The following is an 18,631-nucleotide window of genomic DNA, read 5'->3' on the forward strand; positions in this document are numbered from 1 at the left end:
CATTATAATTGAGCTACGTAATTCCAATTTGAAGTCTTAGTATGAAACTAACCAAATTAAATTTTCATTTAGGTCGGAGATCCACAAGAAGTGAATGCAATAGCACAGCTATTCTGCGAAAATCGTTCAGATCCTCTGCTTTTGGGCTCAGTCAAGTCAAACATGGGACATTCGGAGCCTGCTTCGGGCTTGTGCTCGATCGCTAAAGTTGTCGTCGCCATGGAGAATGGCGTCATACCTCAAAATTTACATTATAAGAGTCCAAATCTTGATATACCAGCTTTAAGCGATGGAAGAATCAAGGTAAACACAATATGGAATCATAAAAATAATTTCTTAAAATTTATGTCATCCACATGTCTGATGTAAACTATTGAACCACACTGATGAGTACTGGTACTAATTATTCATCGTATTCTCCGCACAGGTAGTAGACCGGAACCTCGAATGGAACGGCGGTTTGGTGGCCGTCAACTCGTTCGGGTTCGGAGGCGCCAACGCTCACATCATCTTGGAATCGGAGCGTGTCGGCAAGCGTGTCCGCACCGAGTACGCCATACCTAGACTGGTCCTCGCTTCGGGACGCACAGAGGACGCCGTGTCCCACCTGTTGGAACACGCCGCCAAACACGCCAAGGACGCAGAGCTGCACGGTCTGCTGGACGCGATACACGCGCGGAACATCCCCGGACACGGGTACCGGGGCTACGGGCTGCTCCTGAACGAGATGCAAACTGAAATCGTCGTTAGTGAACTTTTAAATATGATCCATTATTGCAGTACAATTATTATTTTTTTAAGCTCTTTTTACTTTAGGATGCAGCCGGCTACTTTGAGGCGTAAGATCGTCTTATTGGAGTAGCAGCTATCTTTAAACCTTCAAACCTGCCATTCTATCACCTATGATCTAGAGGAGTAGTATAAGAGTAGTAAGTAGTATAGGAGGAGTAGTAGTAGTAGTCCGCGCAGGAACCACTACCCTGCCTATTTCTGCCGTGAAGCCATCGTTTTGGTTTGAAGGGTGGGGCAGCCGCTGTAACAAGAGACCTTAGAACTTATATCTCAAGGTGGGTGGCAGCATTTACGTTTTAGATGTCTATGGGCTTCAGTAATCACTTAAGACCAGGTGGGCTATGAGTTCGTCCACCCATCTAAACAATAAAAAAAAAAGGTGTAGTATAGCTGGAGGGATTAGACAATGCACCGCAACATAACTTATAGCCAGTCTCTTCCCATAAAACTGCCAATTGTGGTAGTAAAATAATGGTATTTTTGTGTGTGAACAGGAGACGAGCAGCGGAGATCCCAGGCCCATATGGTACGTGTTTTCTGGCATGGGGTCCCAATGGGCGGGCATGGCGAAGTGCCTGATGCGCTTGCCGGTGTTTGCGGCCAGCGTGCATCGTTCTGCCGCAGCACTAAGGCCCCATGGCATCGACCTAGTGCACGCGATCACGGAGGCCCCCGACACTGCCTTCGACGATGTCGTCATCTCATTCGTGTCGATAGCTGCCGTGCAAGTGGCCATGGTCGATGTGCTCCGCGAACTTCAGATCACTCCTGACGGCATCGTGGGACATTCCGTTGGAGAAATCGGTGAGCGCACACAGGAAACTGTACTCTTGTAACAAACGTTAAGGACGATATTGCGATATTCAGATTCAGTTGTGTCAAAGCTAAAAGTCATAATTGTTTTTTTTAAATGATATTTGAAAATAATTCGTTGCGATGGGAAGTGGATTCGCTATGGCCTGCTGTTTCCCCGTGTAATAAAAATTAAACCCGCAAAATTATAATTTGCGTAATTACTGGTGGTAGGACCTCTTGTGAGTCCGCGCGGGTAGGTACCACCACCCCGCCTATTTCTGCCGTGAAGCAGTAATGTGTTTTGGTTTGAAGGGTGAGGTAGCCGTTGTAACTTTACTGAGACCTTAGAACTTATATCTCGAGGAGGGTGGCGCATTTTACGTTGTAGATGTCTATGGGCTCCAGTAACCACTTAACAACAGGTGGGCTGGCAAAAAAAAAAAACGCATTTTCAACAAAAACAAGTGTAATTAAAGTTGAGATTTCCGTGTTGAGGTTGCGCGTACGCTGACGAGACGCTGACGGGCGAGCAGGCGGTGCTGGCGGCGTACTGGCGCGGGCGCAGCATCGTGGACGCGCGGCTGGACGCGGGCGCCATGGCGGCCGTGGGGCTCTCCTGGGAGCTGTGCCAGCGCCGCTGCCCGCCCGACGTGGCGCCCGCGTGCCACAACGCCAGCGACAACGTCACCGTGAGCATCGATTGTTTACGAAACGAACTGATAAAGAACCCTCCTCCTCCTTCAGTCGCTCGCTCATTGATGATGCGCCCGCCTGTGACTTTTTTTTGTAATTAGTAGCCACTTATGTCGGTCAGTGGCACAGTGAAGTGCGTGGCTCAGTCTCATGTCCAGATGCTCGGACACTTGCTCACTCAATCTTTTTCGGCTCCGACCTCTGGATCGTCTTCCATCCACTTTATCTGGAGAGACTCATAGTAACGGGTAAAGTGGACGGAAGACGATAAAGAATAATAGTATATTAATTGACTACAAAGGCCCTGGAGTACACAGAAAACTATATTCATTTCCTCAACTAAGCTCATCATTATTCATAATATAACGAAATGTAAAGTAGGGAAACTTTGTCATTGAATTAAAAATAATCTTAAATAGCGATTGTTAATGAGTACGGAGATTTGTTGACGAGCACAGTGTTCATCTCAGACGGAAAACCGCCAACTAAAAAACGACTAACAATTTCTCACTTTCCAGATATCCGGTCCAGTTGCTTCAATAGAGAAATTCGTAGCGGAATTAACGGCCGAGGGAATCTTCGCTCGGCGGGTGAACAGCTCGGGGATCGCCTTCCACAGCAAGTACATCGCGGCCGCCGCTCCGCTGCTGAGGAAGAGCCTCGAGAAGGTCATACCTTATCCCAAGGCGCGGTCCTCTAAGTGGGTGTCCTCCTCGTTACCCAGAGACCAATGGGGATCAGAGCTGGGTGAGTCGATCCTTGTCATAATTGTAGTCTTGGGTTTACTTTCATTTTGTATGCCGGTCGTGAATATGATCAAATTATCATTAGCAGTCGTTAAACCGTGAATTTGGAGCTAAGAAAATATAATGAAAATAAAAATAAATATCTATAGGTATCTCAGGTCTCCTGACACCTGTAAAAGCGAGTGGTATACTCTTTTTTATAGACCCCTCTATACTGACTCGACCTGATCTGTTTATTTATGTAACAAAATTTGTTAAAGCAACTTTCAACAGTACCAAGACGTACATTAACTTGGAAATTTGAACACGTATCAAGGGCCGATAATGATATAAGTTTTTCGTTGCTTTGGCCTAATATCGTGAAATAGGATCAACAGGATAAAAAAAAACATTGTTTTAGTTTTAAATCCTGCTAGCGGCTTACGACCCGGTCATCGTTCTCGTCGAACCCGTTACTTGCGACGAAAGGCTCGACGAGTAAATTAACCCACAGACACAGCCCACTGAGTTTCTCGCCGGATCTTCTCAGTGGGTCGCGTTTCCGATCCGGTGGTAGATTCTGCGAAGCACGGCTCTTGCTAGGGTTCGTGTTAGCAACGTCTTCAGGTTTGAACTCGTACTAGTTAAGGTTACGCTGAAATAGCTTCTGAAGGTTCTCAGCTTAGGTAGGGAAAAAAAAGAAAGACATACGCGCTTAGGGTAAAATGTATTCGTTTGTCTCATGGCCGCAATCCAATGCGCTGGTCCGACCAAATCTGCACCACTGGATACCACAGTCTGCGTTGCCAAACATACCGCCGAGAACAGAGGAAGATGGCGACACATCATCCAGAGAAAGATAAACGACCCTCAGACATGAGGAATGCAACTCGGGGAGGTATTTATTAGTACTGACCGGAGGAAATGTATTCGCAGCCAAGCTGAGCGACGTGAACTACCACGTGAACAATCTGCTGTCTCCCGTCCGCTTCGCCGACGCCCTGAAGGAGATCCCGGAGCGAGCCATCGTCGTGGAGATCGCGCCGCACGCGCTGCTGCAGGTCTGTGCCGCGGGAAATTCAACTTTATATTTATATACGCAATCCCGCTTAGGATTCAGGTCAGGGATGAAGTGGTCGTGGCCTAAAGGATAAGACGTCCGGTGCATTCGTCTTCAGCGATGCACCGGTGTTCGAATCCCAGGCGGGTACCAATTTTTCTAATGAAATACGTGCTCAACAAATGTTCCGATTGACTTCCACGGTGAAGGAATAACATCGTGTAATAAAAATCAAACCTGCAAAATTATAATTTGCGTAATTACTGGTGGTAGAACCTCTTGTGAGTCCGCACGGGTAGGTACCACCGCCCTGCCTATTTCTGCCGTGAAGCAGTAATGCGATTCGATTTGAAGGGTGGGGCAGCCGTTGTAACTATACTGAGATCTTAGAACTTATATCTCAGGGTGGGTGGGTAGTAACAACTTAACACCAGGTGGGCTGTGAGTTCGTCCACCCATATAACTGCGATACGAATTGCTGCAATGCGATTTCCTGCGCAAGGCGTTTTCCTTCCACAATTGTCGCTCAATTCCACAATCCTTTAATATCGCAAGAATGCACGATGCGAATCAATTCGCAAGTTTTACGATGCGACATCGCATCGCAGTTTTGTGTACAAGCCCTTATTAACACGCATGAGTTAAGGGAATGTTACTCTGGCCTTAAGTACCTTCTTGCCAATAACGAAGAAGAAATTAAGATGTCCCCTTAATTTTATTTACGCTGGTATGTATTGCCAGCCCTTACGTATGGGTATCACACATTTTTCTGCAGCGAAGCATTAGTGGGCTCTGGTCCGAAGGGTACTATTGCTGAGGCTTGGACCTCACGTCTCGATGTGAGTGTCGCTAAGCTATGAGGTCGTGTGACTATTAATCGCCATAAAAAAGTAGGGTAGCTTCTACGTTTATTTTCATTTGGCTCTACCACTTTTGTTACAGTCCAGTTCGTTAATGTTTCGTCTACAAATAAATTGCGATTTTTAGCATGTTACATACATCCTTTCCGACTCTGGGAACCTTCACCTGACACCTTTTTTTTTAAATATATTTGTAATTGCCTCCAATAAGTTTTTTTTTTTAAGCCGCTATCAAAATAGTAAATATGTAAATTCGATGTTTGACGAGTTATTATTTTTAATTATCGATTAGTAATATTTCAAATCAAATCAAATAACAGCGTAAATGTGGTGTAGCGTTGCGGGGCGGTGTGTCCTCACACGGGTGTAGACGTGTATGTATATGTGTTGTACGTCGGCAGGCGGTGCTGAAGCGCGCGGTGCCGGCGCCCGCGGCCGCGCACGTGGCGCTGGTGCGGCGCGACGCGGCCGACGCGCTGCTGCACCTGCTCGGCGCCGTCGGCAAGCTGTACGCGGCGGGCGCGCAGCCGCAGCCCTCCCGCCTCTACCCCGCCGTCCGCTTCCCCGTGTCGCAGGGCACCCCCGGACTCGGCTCCAAAGTCAAATGGGACCACTCGCTGGAGTGGAGCGTGGCTAACTTCAGCGTGCCTCCGTCCGGGGAAAATATCATCGAATTCGATCTGTCAAAGGCCGACGACGCCTTCATAGCGGGACACAATATAGACGGGCGCGTGCTGTTCCCCGCCACCGGGTACTTGGTAAGTACAATTGTTACTTATATTTTACATATTAAAATTCCAAAGTCGATACAGTTGTTAAGCATCAATAGCAATAGTAAAAATATAAATGAGTGTGAACTCTTTCTCATATAGAAATCTAATTTTTTATGTCAATAATTTTCTTTTTTTTTTAATTGAGTTTTAATTAAGGTTTTTGATCTATTCACTTACAATTAAATAAATGCTAAATTGAAATGAAAATATTGAAATCCATTATTTATTTAGGACATTAAAAATTGTCATTGTAAAGCGAGAGTCCAGAAACTGTTGAAACATGTAATAAAAAATACTGGTGTTAATTTAATGGCTCGCTGTTACAGACGCTCGTCTGGCGCACGATGGCCAAACTGAGCAACAGGAAGCTCGAGGACACCCCCATAGTGCTGGAGAACGTGCAGTTCAAGCGCGCGACCATCATGTCCAAGGACGGGCCGGTGCGTTTCCTCATCAACGTCCTCGAGGGCAGCGGACACTTCGACGTCTGCGAGGGCGGCTCCGTGGTCGTCACCGGCCTGGTCAGGCTGGCCGCGGACCCCGACAAGGAACGAATCCACGACGTCGAACCGGACAAGACCGAAGACTCCGAACCGCCACTGACCACGGAAGACATCTACAAAGAGCTGAGACTGAGAGGGTACAACTACGGCGGCATCTTCAAGGGGATCAAGGGGTCGGACGCGCGCGGTACTGTCGGGCAGCTCGCCTGGGAGGGAAACTGGATCTCGTACATCGACACCATGCTGCAGTTCGGCATCATCGGCGTCGACACCCGCGAGCTGTACCTGCCGACGCGGCTGCGGCGCGCGCTCATCGACCCCGCGGCGCTGGCGGAGCGGGCGCCGGGCGAGCCGGTCCGCGTCACCATGCGCAGAGACATCGACGTCATATCGGCGGCCGGAGTCGAACTGCGCGGCGTCAAGACCAGCCTGGCACCCAGGAGGGCCAACCCTCAGGCTCCTCCTAAACTGGAGAAATACGTGTTCCTGCCCTACGACAACACGTCTGTGGCCACCGAGGACACGTCGCGCTCCAAGAGAGACGCCATGACCGTTAGCTTGCAGGTGCGATATTGTCTTTTTATTTATTCAAGTGTTCACTCACTGATCGAAATATTCACAATTACTAAGACCGTCAATTTGAGATTCCATTTATAAATAACATTTGCTCTTTTGTGTCGCTATTACCATTTTAAAAAACAAATAACCAACAGTAAATTTTCTATAGTGTTCCTCTTTTTATATAGGATACCGATTATAAAAGTAGATTGATTGATGTCATATCTATACTGTGAATGCAAGTATATTTTGACATATAAAAAGCATGATACAAAAATGGTAAACACATATCAACAGAGCTACTCTTCATACAAGTATTATTCCTCCAATCACAGGCATCAACAGCAAACAACTGCTGTTTGTATAGTACAAACAACAAAATATGTATTCAAGAGAAATTATTTTATGTTGAGGATATTATAATCAAGGAAAAATGTTCATTAGTAATTTTTCTAAATATAATAAAACAGTTTCGCGTGAGAATGAAATGTTTGTTCGGGAGGTAATCTACACTCCACTTCTGACCTAACACTTATCACTTTAAAAAAAACAGCTTCGTTTCGACGAGAACGAAGGACAAACAAACACATTCGCATATTGAATAATTATAATGCAAACATGTTCCAATCAGATTGCTATGGAGAACATCGGAGCCCTGAAGCTGAAGGTGGCGGAGGCGGCCCTGTCCCGCGCACCCGAGGCGCTGCTGTCTCCTGCCGTGTCCGCGCTGCTGCACGCCGAGCCGCAGCAGCGCGCCGACGTGTCCGTGGGCGCGGGGCCCGACGCCGCCGCCTACAGTGCCGCGCTACAACAACACGACATCAAGGTAGCCGCCCAGATAGGCAATATTGCTTAGATGGGTAGACGAGCTCACAGCCCACCTGGTGTTAAGTGGTTACTGGAGCCCATAGATATCTAAAAAGTAAATGGGCCGCCCACCTTGAGACATAAGTTCTAAGGTCTCAGTATAGTTACAACGGCTGCCTCACCCTTCAAACCGAAACGCATTACTGCTTCACGGCAGAAATAGGCGGGATGGTGGTACCTACCCGTGCGGACTCACAAGAGGTCCTACCACCAGTAATTTTCTTGAAACTTCCGGCTAGAGTGTCGAAATGATGTCCATCCGGCTGTTATTCAGACATAATAGTCATATCCCTGCCTATTCTCTATTCCTCTTTCTTAATTTTTATCCTATTTAAGTAGGTAGGGCGTGTTATCAGCCCGCTCGGGGTAGTAATAGCCTTATTCCACCGTGGAGTGATCGTAAAAATTACCTAATCACTGAGGGTAAAACAAAACGTTTGAAGGTTAACAACCGTATTTTTCTTTTTTAAATTCCGATACCCAATTCTTAGGAGGCTTCCGAACGAACGACGGGCCCTTTGTGTTTTCTCAGCACTACTGCAATATTGTGGAAATGTGTTCTTGATTCAGTTCAGTTTTGAAAATAATTTCATCGGATGGACGACTCCTAAACTATTTCATAAATAAATAATAGTTTAAAAAAAAACTAAAAAACACGCCTTTATAGAAAATTTAACTAAAAAATAGAATATAAATTTATTTGAAAAAAAAAAAGCGTACATGATGTCAAAGTTATAAATATTTCATTGACAGGTATTTGCAGAAGGATTATCATTTTGATAATATATTAAAAAGCACTCCACGCTTTTTTTCAAAGCATAAATTATTCATTAATGCTTATTCACGCAAATACAACAGTTTCCAATTTACTAAGTGAAAAATAGAAGGCGTTCAAATAAATTTGTTGTTTTGACTGCCGAAGTAAATAACGGGTCTGTTTAAAATATTGAATTGTCATCGGTCCTTAATAAGTACGCCGAATTTCGAGCTAATCCGGCGTTTTGAAGGGGGTCAAAGATTCCGTTACATACTAATATACTTATGAAGCTAATAAAAGCGTATTAAAAATAGAATAAGATAAAGTTTTAGTATATATATTAAGCAACTCTGTGAACTACAGGTGACGCCAAAAGACGGCCGCAGTGCTCCACTCGACGCAGACTGTCACCTCGTCGTAGCAGCTGACGTCATCGGGAGGCACGGCGCCCCCGTACTAAGGAACCTTATTGCGTCCCTGGCGCCCAACGGTCTACTGCTTCTAGAAGAACCACGCGGAGCTCTGAGCGAAAGAGCACCTCGCGACGTCATCGAACGCGAAGGGCTCGAGTTGATCTCGCGCCAAGTAGCCGCCCCGTGCGAGTACTTATTGTTGAGGCGCAAAGCTGAGCTCCCCTCGAGCCACGTGGTGGTGGACGTGTCCGACGACGTCAAGTTCGCCTGGGTGGAGGACCTGCGGGCGGCCCTGGGTCGTGCCGAAAACGAGAACATACGCGTGTATGCGGTCTCGCGGTCGGCGCACTGCGGAGCCCTGGGCCTGGCCACGTGCTTGCGCGCGGAGCCCGGGGGCGGCGCCCTGCGAGTGTACTATCTGCCTGGGGCCCGCGACCAGTTCGACGTGACGTCGCCCGCCTACTCGGGGCAGGTGCAGAAGGACTTGAGTGTGAACGTTCTGCGCTCCGGAGTGTGGGGGACCTACCGACACCTGCCCATCACCGACGCGGCCGATGCGCAGCTGCAGGTCAGTTGGGAGCTTCCCAAGTGTAGCTGTCCTTAAGAGCGAGTTATGTCAGTTTTTAGAATTTCATTTACTATTTTCATGTATAAACACTTGATTAGTATTTGATTGATGATTTGATGATATTTGCTTTCTATTATTTCATTGATATTTAAATGCAAATCATTTCGTTATGTGTATTTTGAACTCTTTTCACTGACATGATATTGACGCCGCTTAGAGTCTCACTGAGAGTCCATAGGTCAGGATCGACCCGACTAAGACGTGTCCCCCCCGGCCCCCGCAGGTGGAGCACGCGTACGTGAATACCGTGACCCGGGGGGACCTGTCCTCGCTGTGCTGGATCGAGAGTCCACTGCGGTACGCGCAGGTGTTGGCACGGCCCCGGGGCACTGAGCTGTGCCGGGTGTACTGTGCGCCGCTCAACTTCCGGGACATCATGTTGGCCACCGGGAAACTGCCGCCGGACGCATTGCCCGGGAACTTGGCCGGACAGGTCAGTGGTTTCTGTTGGTTACTATCTCAAATGAAAATTTATGATTGATCGGTTGTCTTCACCCGGGATGGGAATGATCTCGCATTGACTTTTTCAGCCCAATATATTTTGATTGTTAATAAATACATTAACATTTAATTCAACCATATATTGTCCCGGATGTTAAATAATGCATTTTTTTTAAAAACTATGACCTGAAATAATTTGTCTACAGTAGATTCATTTCAATTCTGATTACAAAACGAAAACGAAAAACTTTACACACCGTATCTGTGTATTAAAAAAAACTTAAGTACTATTTATAATAGGATGATAGGATTTTTGATTTGATATGCATTTTTGAGAAGTATATTGAAATTACTGTCGAAATTTTAACAGGAATGTATCCTTGGTCTCGAGTTCAGTGGACGCACCGAAAGTGGAAAACGCGTGATGGGCATGGTCGCCGCGCGCGGATTGGCCAGCACCGTGTTGGCAGACGAGGGCTTCCTCTGGGAGGTGCCCGAGGAGTGGTCGCTGGAGGAAGCGGCCACCGTGCCCGTGGCGTACGCCACCGCGTACTACGCGCTGGCGGTCCGCGGGGGCATGAGGCGCGGAGACGCCGTGCTGGTGCACGCGGGCTCGGGCGGGGTGGGGCAGGCGGCCATCGCCATCGCCCTGCACGCCGGCTGCGACGTGTTCACCACGGTCGGCACGCCGGACAAGCGGGCCTTCCTGCGCCAACGATTCCCGAAGCTGCCCGAAGAGAACATCGGCAACTCTCGGGACACGTCCTTCGAGCAGCTGGTGATGCGGCGCACGCGCGGCCGCGGGGTGGACCTGGTGCTCAACTCGCTGGCGGCGGACAAGCTGCACGCGTCGGTGCGCTGCCTCGCTGAAGGCGGACGGTTCTTGGAGATCGGTAAACTGGATCTCTCCGACGACACGCCCCTGGTAAGTGACTCAGTTTTTCGTCAAACATCTATTATTTAATATCTAACAAAGCGCATTACAAAGTTGCTGTTTTTGGGCTGCCGTACTCCTCTCACTGTCTACTGTTGGGTTGTTACTAACGCTCATAAACGTCACAATGTGTGTAGTATTTGTCCGGCCACAAGAAATTATGCAATTATAGAGTGCAGGATTCATTTTTGTTGAACGACATTAGTCCCTCGATGTGCAAGTGGTCTGTGGACAAGTATGTTCACGAAACATAAAGAGTCGTAAAGCACAGCGCGAGTGTCTCCGCCAGGGCATGTCGATCTTCCTGAAGAACACAACATTCCACGGCATCCTGCTGGACGCGCTGTTCGATGCGGACAGCGAGCACCCGGACAAGCTGGCGGTGGTGCGCTGCGTGAGCGCGGGGCTGGCGGCCGGTGCTGTGCGCCCGCTGCCCGCCACCGTGTTCTCCGACACGCAGCTCGAGCCCGCATTCAGGTACGAGCGCAGCCCCACCGGCCTGTTTCACCGAAATACCTGCTATGAATTTTTAAACTGAACACTATCGGGTCCTACACAACAGTGTATTTATCTCTTTATCTCTTTTTTTATCGTCTTTTTTTCTCTCTCTCTCTCTCTCTCTTTCTGTCTCTATATATCTCTCTCTTTCTATCTCTCTCTCCCTCTCTCTCTCATCGCCCTGACGGTTCGTATATTGTCTCCAGATACATGGCTGCAGGGAAGCACATCGGCAAGGTAGTGATCCGAGTCCGCGAGGAGGAGGCGGACGGAGCGCGGCCTGCCGCCCGGCTGATGGTGGCTGCGCCCCGCACCTACTTCCACCCGGCCAGGACGTACGTACTCGTCGGTACGTATTCCACAACAGCAACCTGATCGAATACATTTTCAGTTATGAGGAAATTGCAACTCTATATTTTCATCAAAACTTAGACATACAAGCGTCGTATCTACGCCATTAAGCTTCGCTTACGGTACCAATAAGCTGAATGTGATGATATAAACTTAAGGCGTCATTACGTGCCTGCGTGACGTCATTCGCATCGAGTAACATGTTCGTCTGCAGGGCTTGTCATTGCAATTCTAACCTCAAAAGAAGTAAACGCTTAGTAAATTATAGTAAAAATTTTATTACTATATTTTTATTGTGGTTGATAGTTGAAACTTTGTAATGGAAAATAATCACATTCACTTTTAAAATAATATTCAATTTTAATTAAAAAAACGAAGAAGCAGTCTCTGAGTAATTCAGGTCCAACACGTGTGATATGTGATACGACAAATATATTTGTTAAATTTGGTACTACTTCAATAGTTTTCTTTTAAGTCCCATGTTCCAATGCCAGTGAAGGTCAGATGAGATGGTGACGTGTCTAGTAAGTTCTCTTCCAAGGTCACGTTGTTCCTCAGGTGGACTGGGTGGGTTCGGACTGGAGTTGGCTCAGTGGCTGATCGTGCGCGGAGCCACTCGCCTCGTGCTCAACTCCCGCAGCGGAGTGCGCACGGGATACCAGGCCTGGTGCATACGCAGGTGAGGCAACGTATATTTCATATCTTGTTTTTCTCGAATTTCTTATGCTTGAATTTTTCATCTGGTATCATTTAGAGGTTACCGGAGTCCATTGGCTACATCATAAGCTCTAGCCGTTGTTGCGCCCTTCAAATCGAAATGTATAACTCCTGCCGCGTCAGAAATAGGATGATCTGATATATGACCTAAGAGTAAACCGTAAAACGAGTAAGAACATATCGTCTTCTCGCATTAAAGCTGTAATAATCTCAAAACTTACTAATTTTACGGGAGAACGTTTGTAAGGTTTAACATGTAATATTTTCAATATTAATCATCTTTGTAATATTATTTTTTTATTTTTTATCAGTTACATTATCTGTCTTTTAAAGTAACATAAAATTATGTATTAATTTTGTTAATAGTAGTCAAAACACAGGTAAACTAAAAAAAAAACTAAAACTAAATTACGCTCTTTTGACAATATTTATAAGAAAAATACTGGTGATACCAAATGTTTAACGTATATTAACTCAATTTCGAATATTTTTGGAAATTGTACACTTTTAATGCGAAAAGGCGATATGCCAGTGGTCTTGTGGCTCATTGCTTACAAGCCGTGTGTGTGTGCAGGTGGCGCTCGCGCGGCGTGCAGGTGTTGGTGTCGCGCACGGACAGCAGCACGGCGGAGGGCGCTCGCGCGCTGCTGCAGGCCGCCGCCGCGCTGGGGCCCGTGGGCGGACTGTTCAACCTGGCCGCCGTGCTCCGGGACGCCTTCCTCGACAAGCAGACGCCGGCCGACTTCCAGACCGTCGCCAAGCCCAAGATCGACGGTCAGTTACACGATAGACCCTTGTTTAGATGGGTGGACGAGCTCACAGCCCACTAGGTGTTTAGTGGTTACTGGAGCCCATAGACATCAACGACGTAAATGCGTCACTCATCTTGAGATATAAGTTCTAAGGTCTCAAGTATACTTACAACGGCTTCCCTTCAAACGGAAACGCATTACTGCTTCAGGCAGGATGGTGGTACCTACTCGCGCTGACTCACAAAAGGTCCCACCACCAGTGTATTTAAACGTTACGCTGCCAAAAAACAATTTGTAGCCCCGTCATGTCTTCTTGATGATTGATAATGAAGCTTTGTTTGGTCGAGGGTTGTCAGGATTGTATCGATCCAAGTCCCCAGCGTCACTAACCTTCCCCGGTGACCCCGCAGCTACCAAGGCCCTGGACGCGGCGAGCCGGGAGCTGGCCCCCGAGCTGGAGTACTTCGTGGTGTTCTCGTCGGTGTCGTGCGGGCGCGGCAACCCCGGACAGAGCAACTACGGCCTCGCCAACTCCGCCATGGAGCGGATCGTGGAGAGGAGACAGGCCGACGGGCTACCCGGCCTGGCCGTGCAGTGGGGCGCCATCGGTGAGTCCGGTCGATTGTCGTGTCGACATTGTACCTACATATCTATATATATATACCGACCGATTTGGCTAATTTTGGTCTTGAATTATTCGTGGAAGTCCAGAGAATGTTTAAAAGGTAGATAAATATGGAAATTCTCGGAATTAAATAAAAATAACAATTTTATTTTTCCTTTGATGTATACGCCGTCACACGGATTCCTTTATTTGTTTAATTGGAACGAAGTTCCTTACGGCAGGCTTGGAGGGGATAGGGATTATGTGCGCGACCGAACTGAAAAAAATGTGATAGTAAAACCGTAAGAAAAAATCCGTGGAAAAAAGTGCGTGGAATAAAACCGTTAAATGAGACGTGCGCAGGCGCGACAGTCGCATACACAAGCGAGTAGTGTATAATACCTTTCTCTTTCTCCCTCTTTCTTTTACTTTTACATACTTGCCTGCACTTAAATAAAAACTAATCAGCAAAATTTAAGAGAAAAATCAAGAAAACCTACATAAAATTGAGCACGATTTTTTTTTTCCAAATTGTGTCGATTCTACTAAGCCGAAGGAACTTCGTTCCTACCTGGTGTCCCACGACACCACATCTTTCTTTTTTTAAGTTTATTTTCTATAAAAGCTTAGGTCTTTTATCGATTGAGGCACTACGAAGTCTGCCGGGTCAGCTAGTACACAATAAAATAACCAGTCTAGTTGTGACGGACGTTAATGTTAATGTAATTCTCTACGATGTATGAGTTCAGCCTGTCTTAATTCAAGTCTGGTGGTAGGATGTATTGTGAGTCCGTACGGGTAGGTACCACCACCCTGCCTACTTCTGCCATGAAGCAGTAATGCGTTTCGGTTTGAAGGGCGGGACAGCCGTTGTAACTATACTGAGACCTTAGAACACATATCTCAAGGTGGGTGTCGGCATTTATTTTGTAGATGTCTATGGGCTCCGGTAACCACTTGACATCAGGTGGGTCGTGAGCTCGTCCACCCAACTAAGCAATAAAAAAAAAAAAGTCATTTTATTTTCGTTGATTAAAAAAATAACACACATTCCCTTAACACAAGACCGTTACGCTTTAGTGTACGTAATTACGTGCTTTTACAATAAAAAATAAAAAAAAATTCGTACAAGTTAATAACATTAATTTTTTAATTGTGTATCGAATCACACGATTCCCAACATATCGATATAGTTTGTAACTCTCTAAATATTGAATAAATGACGTATCAGGTGAGGTCGGTCTGATCGTGGAGACGATGGGCGGCGACGACACGGAAGTGGGGGGCACGGTCCCGCAGCGCATCGCGTCCTGCATGGAGGCGCTGGGCGCGCTGCTGGCCCAGCCCCACGCCGTGGCCGCCAGCATGGTGCTCGCAGACAAGCGGCGCGCCCAGCAGGCGCCCAAGCAGGACCTGGTCCACGCTGTGGCCAACATACTGGGCATCAAGGATCCTAGCAAGGTGTGCTGCTTGTTTGCATATTATGCCACCAAACTTAATGGTCTTTTCGGTGTGTATTGTAGGGTCTGAAAGATCAAACCGTCATTGAAACTAGCACGTCATCTTTTGGAGTGAAATAAATAAGGTGGGCAGTTTTGCCTTTGTATTTATGGGCGCTATTAACTGCTTGGTCACACTCTGGCCTACTCGTCGGCCTGAAAACACTAAAGGATGGTGCGAAGTTGGTTCATATTGATTTTAAAATCTAAGATATGGGTGTGCTATAAGGTGAATAAATGATCTCACGGTCCATTTGGTCTTAATGAATTTTGGAGATCATTCATTCCAAAGCATAAGACTTAATTTTTACTGTCTTACCCAACCCCAAAAAAAAACACAAGGCCGATAAGGGGACCGTTTCGAGATAAGTTTTGGAAATGTTGTCAGCACCTATATACGTCTATATATGTATGTAAAACGAATATGTAATAAATTAGTGATTTTACCATCCCTCATTACCCATATGCAGGTGTCCGAATCCGCTAATCTAGCTGAACTCGGAATGGATTCTCTGATGGGCGCAGAGATCAAACAGACATTAGAGCGAGGGTACGACGTGGTCCTGGGAGTCCAGGAAATCCGAGCCCTGACTTTCGGTCGGCTGAAGGTGATGGCGGGGGTGGGGAGCGAGGGGGAGGGGGCCGGCGCCGACACCCCCCGCGGCCCCGCCGACCTGGTGCAGTTCGCGGCGCTCGGAGAACTCATGCCCAAGCAGACCCTCGTGAAACTGCCCAGCGCACAGCCGCCTTCTGCTGAGGCACCCCCTGTCTTCATGGTAAGGGCTTTAAATACAACTTCGATAGCTTTTTTTTAATTGCTTACATGGGTGGACGAGCTCATAGCCCACCTGGTGTCATGTGGTTACCGGAGTCCTATCTATAACGTAAATGCCGCCACCCACTTTGAGATATGAGATATCAGTTCTTAGGTCTCACTATATTTATAACAGCTGCCCCACCCTTCAAACGGAAACACATTACTGCTTCGCGGCAGAAATAGGCGGGGTGGTGGTATCTACCCGCGAGGCCTCGCAAGACGTTCTAACACCAATAGCTGTCATTTATTACTAGATACTAGTGGTTCCGGAGTAGTCGATAGTCTAGGGGATCCGCTGGATGCAGGCAGCGCAGGACCGGTCTTTGTGGCGAGGCTTGGGGGGGAGGCTTATGTCCAGTAGTGGACGTCTGTGGGCTGATAAGAAGAAGAAGAAGAAGAAGGATAGATAATTTGTAAAATAAAATTCTTAATTGATAAAGGTATATTTTCGTCCGTAGGTGCACCCTATAGAGGGCGTGGTGGACCTGCTCCGCGGCGTGGCGAGCGAGGTGGCGGGCGCGGTGTTCGGGCTGCAGTGCGCGGCCGGCGCGCCGCTGTCCTCCATGGCGGCGCTGGCGGAGCACTACGTCACGCACGTGCGCACCGTGCGCCCCCACCAGCCCTACCTGCTGCTGGGATACTCCTTCGGCGCCGCCGTGGCCTTCGAGATGGCGCTGCACCTCGGTGCGTGTATATCCTGACGTAATTAACTACCTAAATAGGCCGACATCATGCCACCTCTCGATTGTCGTACACCGTGTGCGAATGTTCAGTCATGGTTTGGTCGCATTACCCATAAACCAAAGCAGGCGTTGCAAGGGATAGAAATATGAATAGTAACAAATCAAAAATCAAATCTGTTGTCACAGTTTTTTCAAAATTTATTTTTCAGTTTTGTAATAAATTAGCAAAATAATGTTTATTAGATTTTGTTGTTGTTGAGTAGATGGGTAGACGAGGTCATCGTCTTAAGTCGTTACCAGAGCCCATAAATATCTACAACGCAAATGTCGCTACACACCTCGAGATATGAGTTGTAATGTCTCATATTTTAAAGTACAACGGCTGCCCCGCCTTTCGAACCGAAACGCATTACTGCTTCACGACAGAAATAGGCAGGGGTGGTAGTACCCACCCGCGCGGACTCCTAAAACGTCTTACCAGCAGTATAATGTATGCACGTGCTCATTGTGTGCAGAGGAGGCGGGCGCGGCCGTGCGGCTGGTGCTGGTGGACGGGTCGCCCGCGTACGTGGCCACGCACACGACGCGCGGGCGCACGCGCGGACAGTCGCGCGGCGGCTCGCGCGGACAACGCACGGGCCCCGCCGCCGCCGACGAGGCCGACGCGCTCGCATACTTCGCGCAGCTCTTCAGGGACATCGACGCCGCCAAGGTACTGTTATACGGGATTCTATGAACTCCTTTTTAAAAAAAACTAAATTATAATTCGCGCTGGATTTGATTAAAAAGTGAAGCGCGAGCGCGGCGAAGGATGGAGACGAACTGACTGCATGAGTGGGAATGCTAATAAGTTTATGGGAAAGCTGATGCAGCAGGAATACGTTAGGGTCTGCATATCTACGGTACTGGAGCCCGGATATAACAGTACGTTCATTGTTTTTTTTATTGCCCTAGTAGGCACGAGCTTACAGCCTCCCTAGACTTCAGCAACGCCAGGGGCAGAGCCAAGCCGCTGCCAACCAAATTGTCTTCTACAGTTGCGGGCTTACTGATCCTTACTGTAGCTCCCGATCCCTTGACGAATTTATTTCGATATATAAGCGTTGTTGTTTTATTACGCAATCCTATTATGCATATGTACGTAAAAGAACTGCAAAATTCTAGGCTAAGACTTTTGAGTTTGGGACATTGTCCGCATCTTTGGATTGAACTCAAGAAGCAGCGGCCATTTAGACTGCAACTATTATTGGCATACATAGTGATGCTTGATGGGTGGTAGTGGAGCTCCTCTCGACTTTCAACCCTTCTTAGTGTTTGACTCAGTATCTTTTTGGCCAGATTCAATTACCGACATTAAAACACGCTTGTTTTTCCACATAGGTGTCAGCCGAACTAGAGCGTCTCCCGTCCTGGGAGAGTCGAGTGGAGCGCGTGACGTCACTGATCGACAGCGGCTCGCACAGCGCCGAGGCCCTGGCCGCGGCCGCCGCCTCGTTCTACAAGAAGCTGGTGATCGCGGACGCGTACAAGCCGACGCGGCAGCTGCGCGCGCCCGTCACGCTGTTCACGGCGCGCGACAACTACGTCACGCTCGGCGAGGACTACGGGCTCCGGGCTGTCTGCACGGGAGAGGTGAGGCACTCACACTGGCCCGTGGTTAGCATACAGACATCGGGTGCTGCCATCTATGCTAAATGCTGCGTGCGTGGCAGAAATATATGCCCATAGACACAGCCCACTGAGTTTCTCGCCTGATCTTCTCAGTGGGTCGCGTTTCCGATCCGGTGGTAGATTCTACGAAGCGCTGCTCTTGCTAGGGTCAGTTTTAGCAACACTCCCGGTTTGAGCCCCGTGAGCTCACCTACACGCTCGGTTACACTGACAGTCTCTCAAGGCTATCAGTTTAGGTAG

General features: G+C 47.8%; 1 protein-coding gene across 2 annotated transcripts in view; it reads left to right on the plus strand.

The window, feature by feature from the left end:
- The window catches only part of LOC110385370 (fatty acid synthase), a 54,759-nt gene that overhangs the window by 32,559 nt on the left and 3,569 nt on the right, over positions 1 to 18,631 (plus strand). For both annotated transcript variants that reach the window (XM_038014152.2, XM_062671277.1), the window contains 22 exons: positions 73 to 303; positions 428 to 745; positions 1,287 to 1,596; positions 2,083 to 2,276; positions 2,799 to 3,027; positions 3,942 to 4,066; positions 5,327 to 5,683; positions 6,025 to 6,765; positions 7,391 to 7,585; positions 8,747 to 9,364; positions 9,648 to 9,857; positions 10,236 to 10,790; positions 11,089 to 11,276; positions 11,504 to 11,646; positions 12,207 to 12,327; positions 12,940 to 13,139; positions 13,528 to 13,725; positions 14,953 to 15,182; positions 15,691 to 15,996; positions 16,496 to 16,721; positions 17,236 to 17,432; positions 18,101 to 18,352. In XM_038014152.2, coding sequence (XP_037870080.1) covers positions 73 to 303; positions 428 to 745; positions 1,287 to 1,596; positions 2,083 to 2,276; positions 2,799 to 3,027; positions 3,942 to 4,066; positions 5,327 to 5,683; positions 6,025 to 6,765; positions 7,391 to 7,585; positions 8,747 to 9,364; positions 9,648 to 9,857; positions 10,236 to 10,790; positions 11,089 to 11,276; positions 11,504 to 11,646; positions 12,207 to 12,327; positions 12,940 to 13,139; positions 13,528 to 13,725; positions 14,953 to 15,182; positions 15,691 to 15,996; positions 16,496 to 16,721; positions 17,236 to 17,432; positions 18,101 to 18,352 — 6,144 coding nt within the window. The remainder of the gene's footprint in view (positions 1 to 72; positions 304 to 427; positions 746 to 1,286; positions 1,597 to 2,082; positions 2,277 to 2,798; positions 3,028 to 3,941; positions 4,067 to 5,326; positions 5,684 to 6,024; positions 6,766 to 7,390; positions 7,586 to 8,746; positions 9,365 to 9,647; positions 9,858 to 10,235; positions 10,791 to 11,088; positions 11,277 to 11,503; positions 11,647 to 12,206; positions 12,328 to 12,939; positions 13,140 to 13,527; positions 13,726 to 14,952; positions 15,183 to 15,690; positions 15,997 to 16,495; positions 16,722 to 17,235; positions 17,433 to 18,100; positions 18,353 to 18,631) is intronic.

The sequence above is a fragment of the Bombyx mori genome, chromosome 11 (assembly GCF_030269925.1).
Source record: "Bombyx mori chromosome 11, ASM3026992v2".
Taxonomy (NCBI): Eukaryota; Metazoa; Arthropoda; class Insecta; order Lepidoptera; family Bombycidae; genus Bombyx; species Bombyx mori.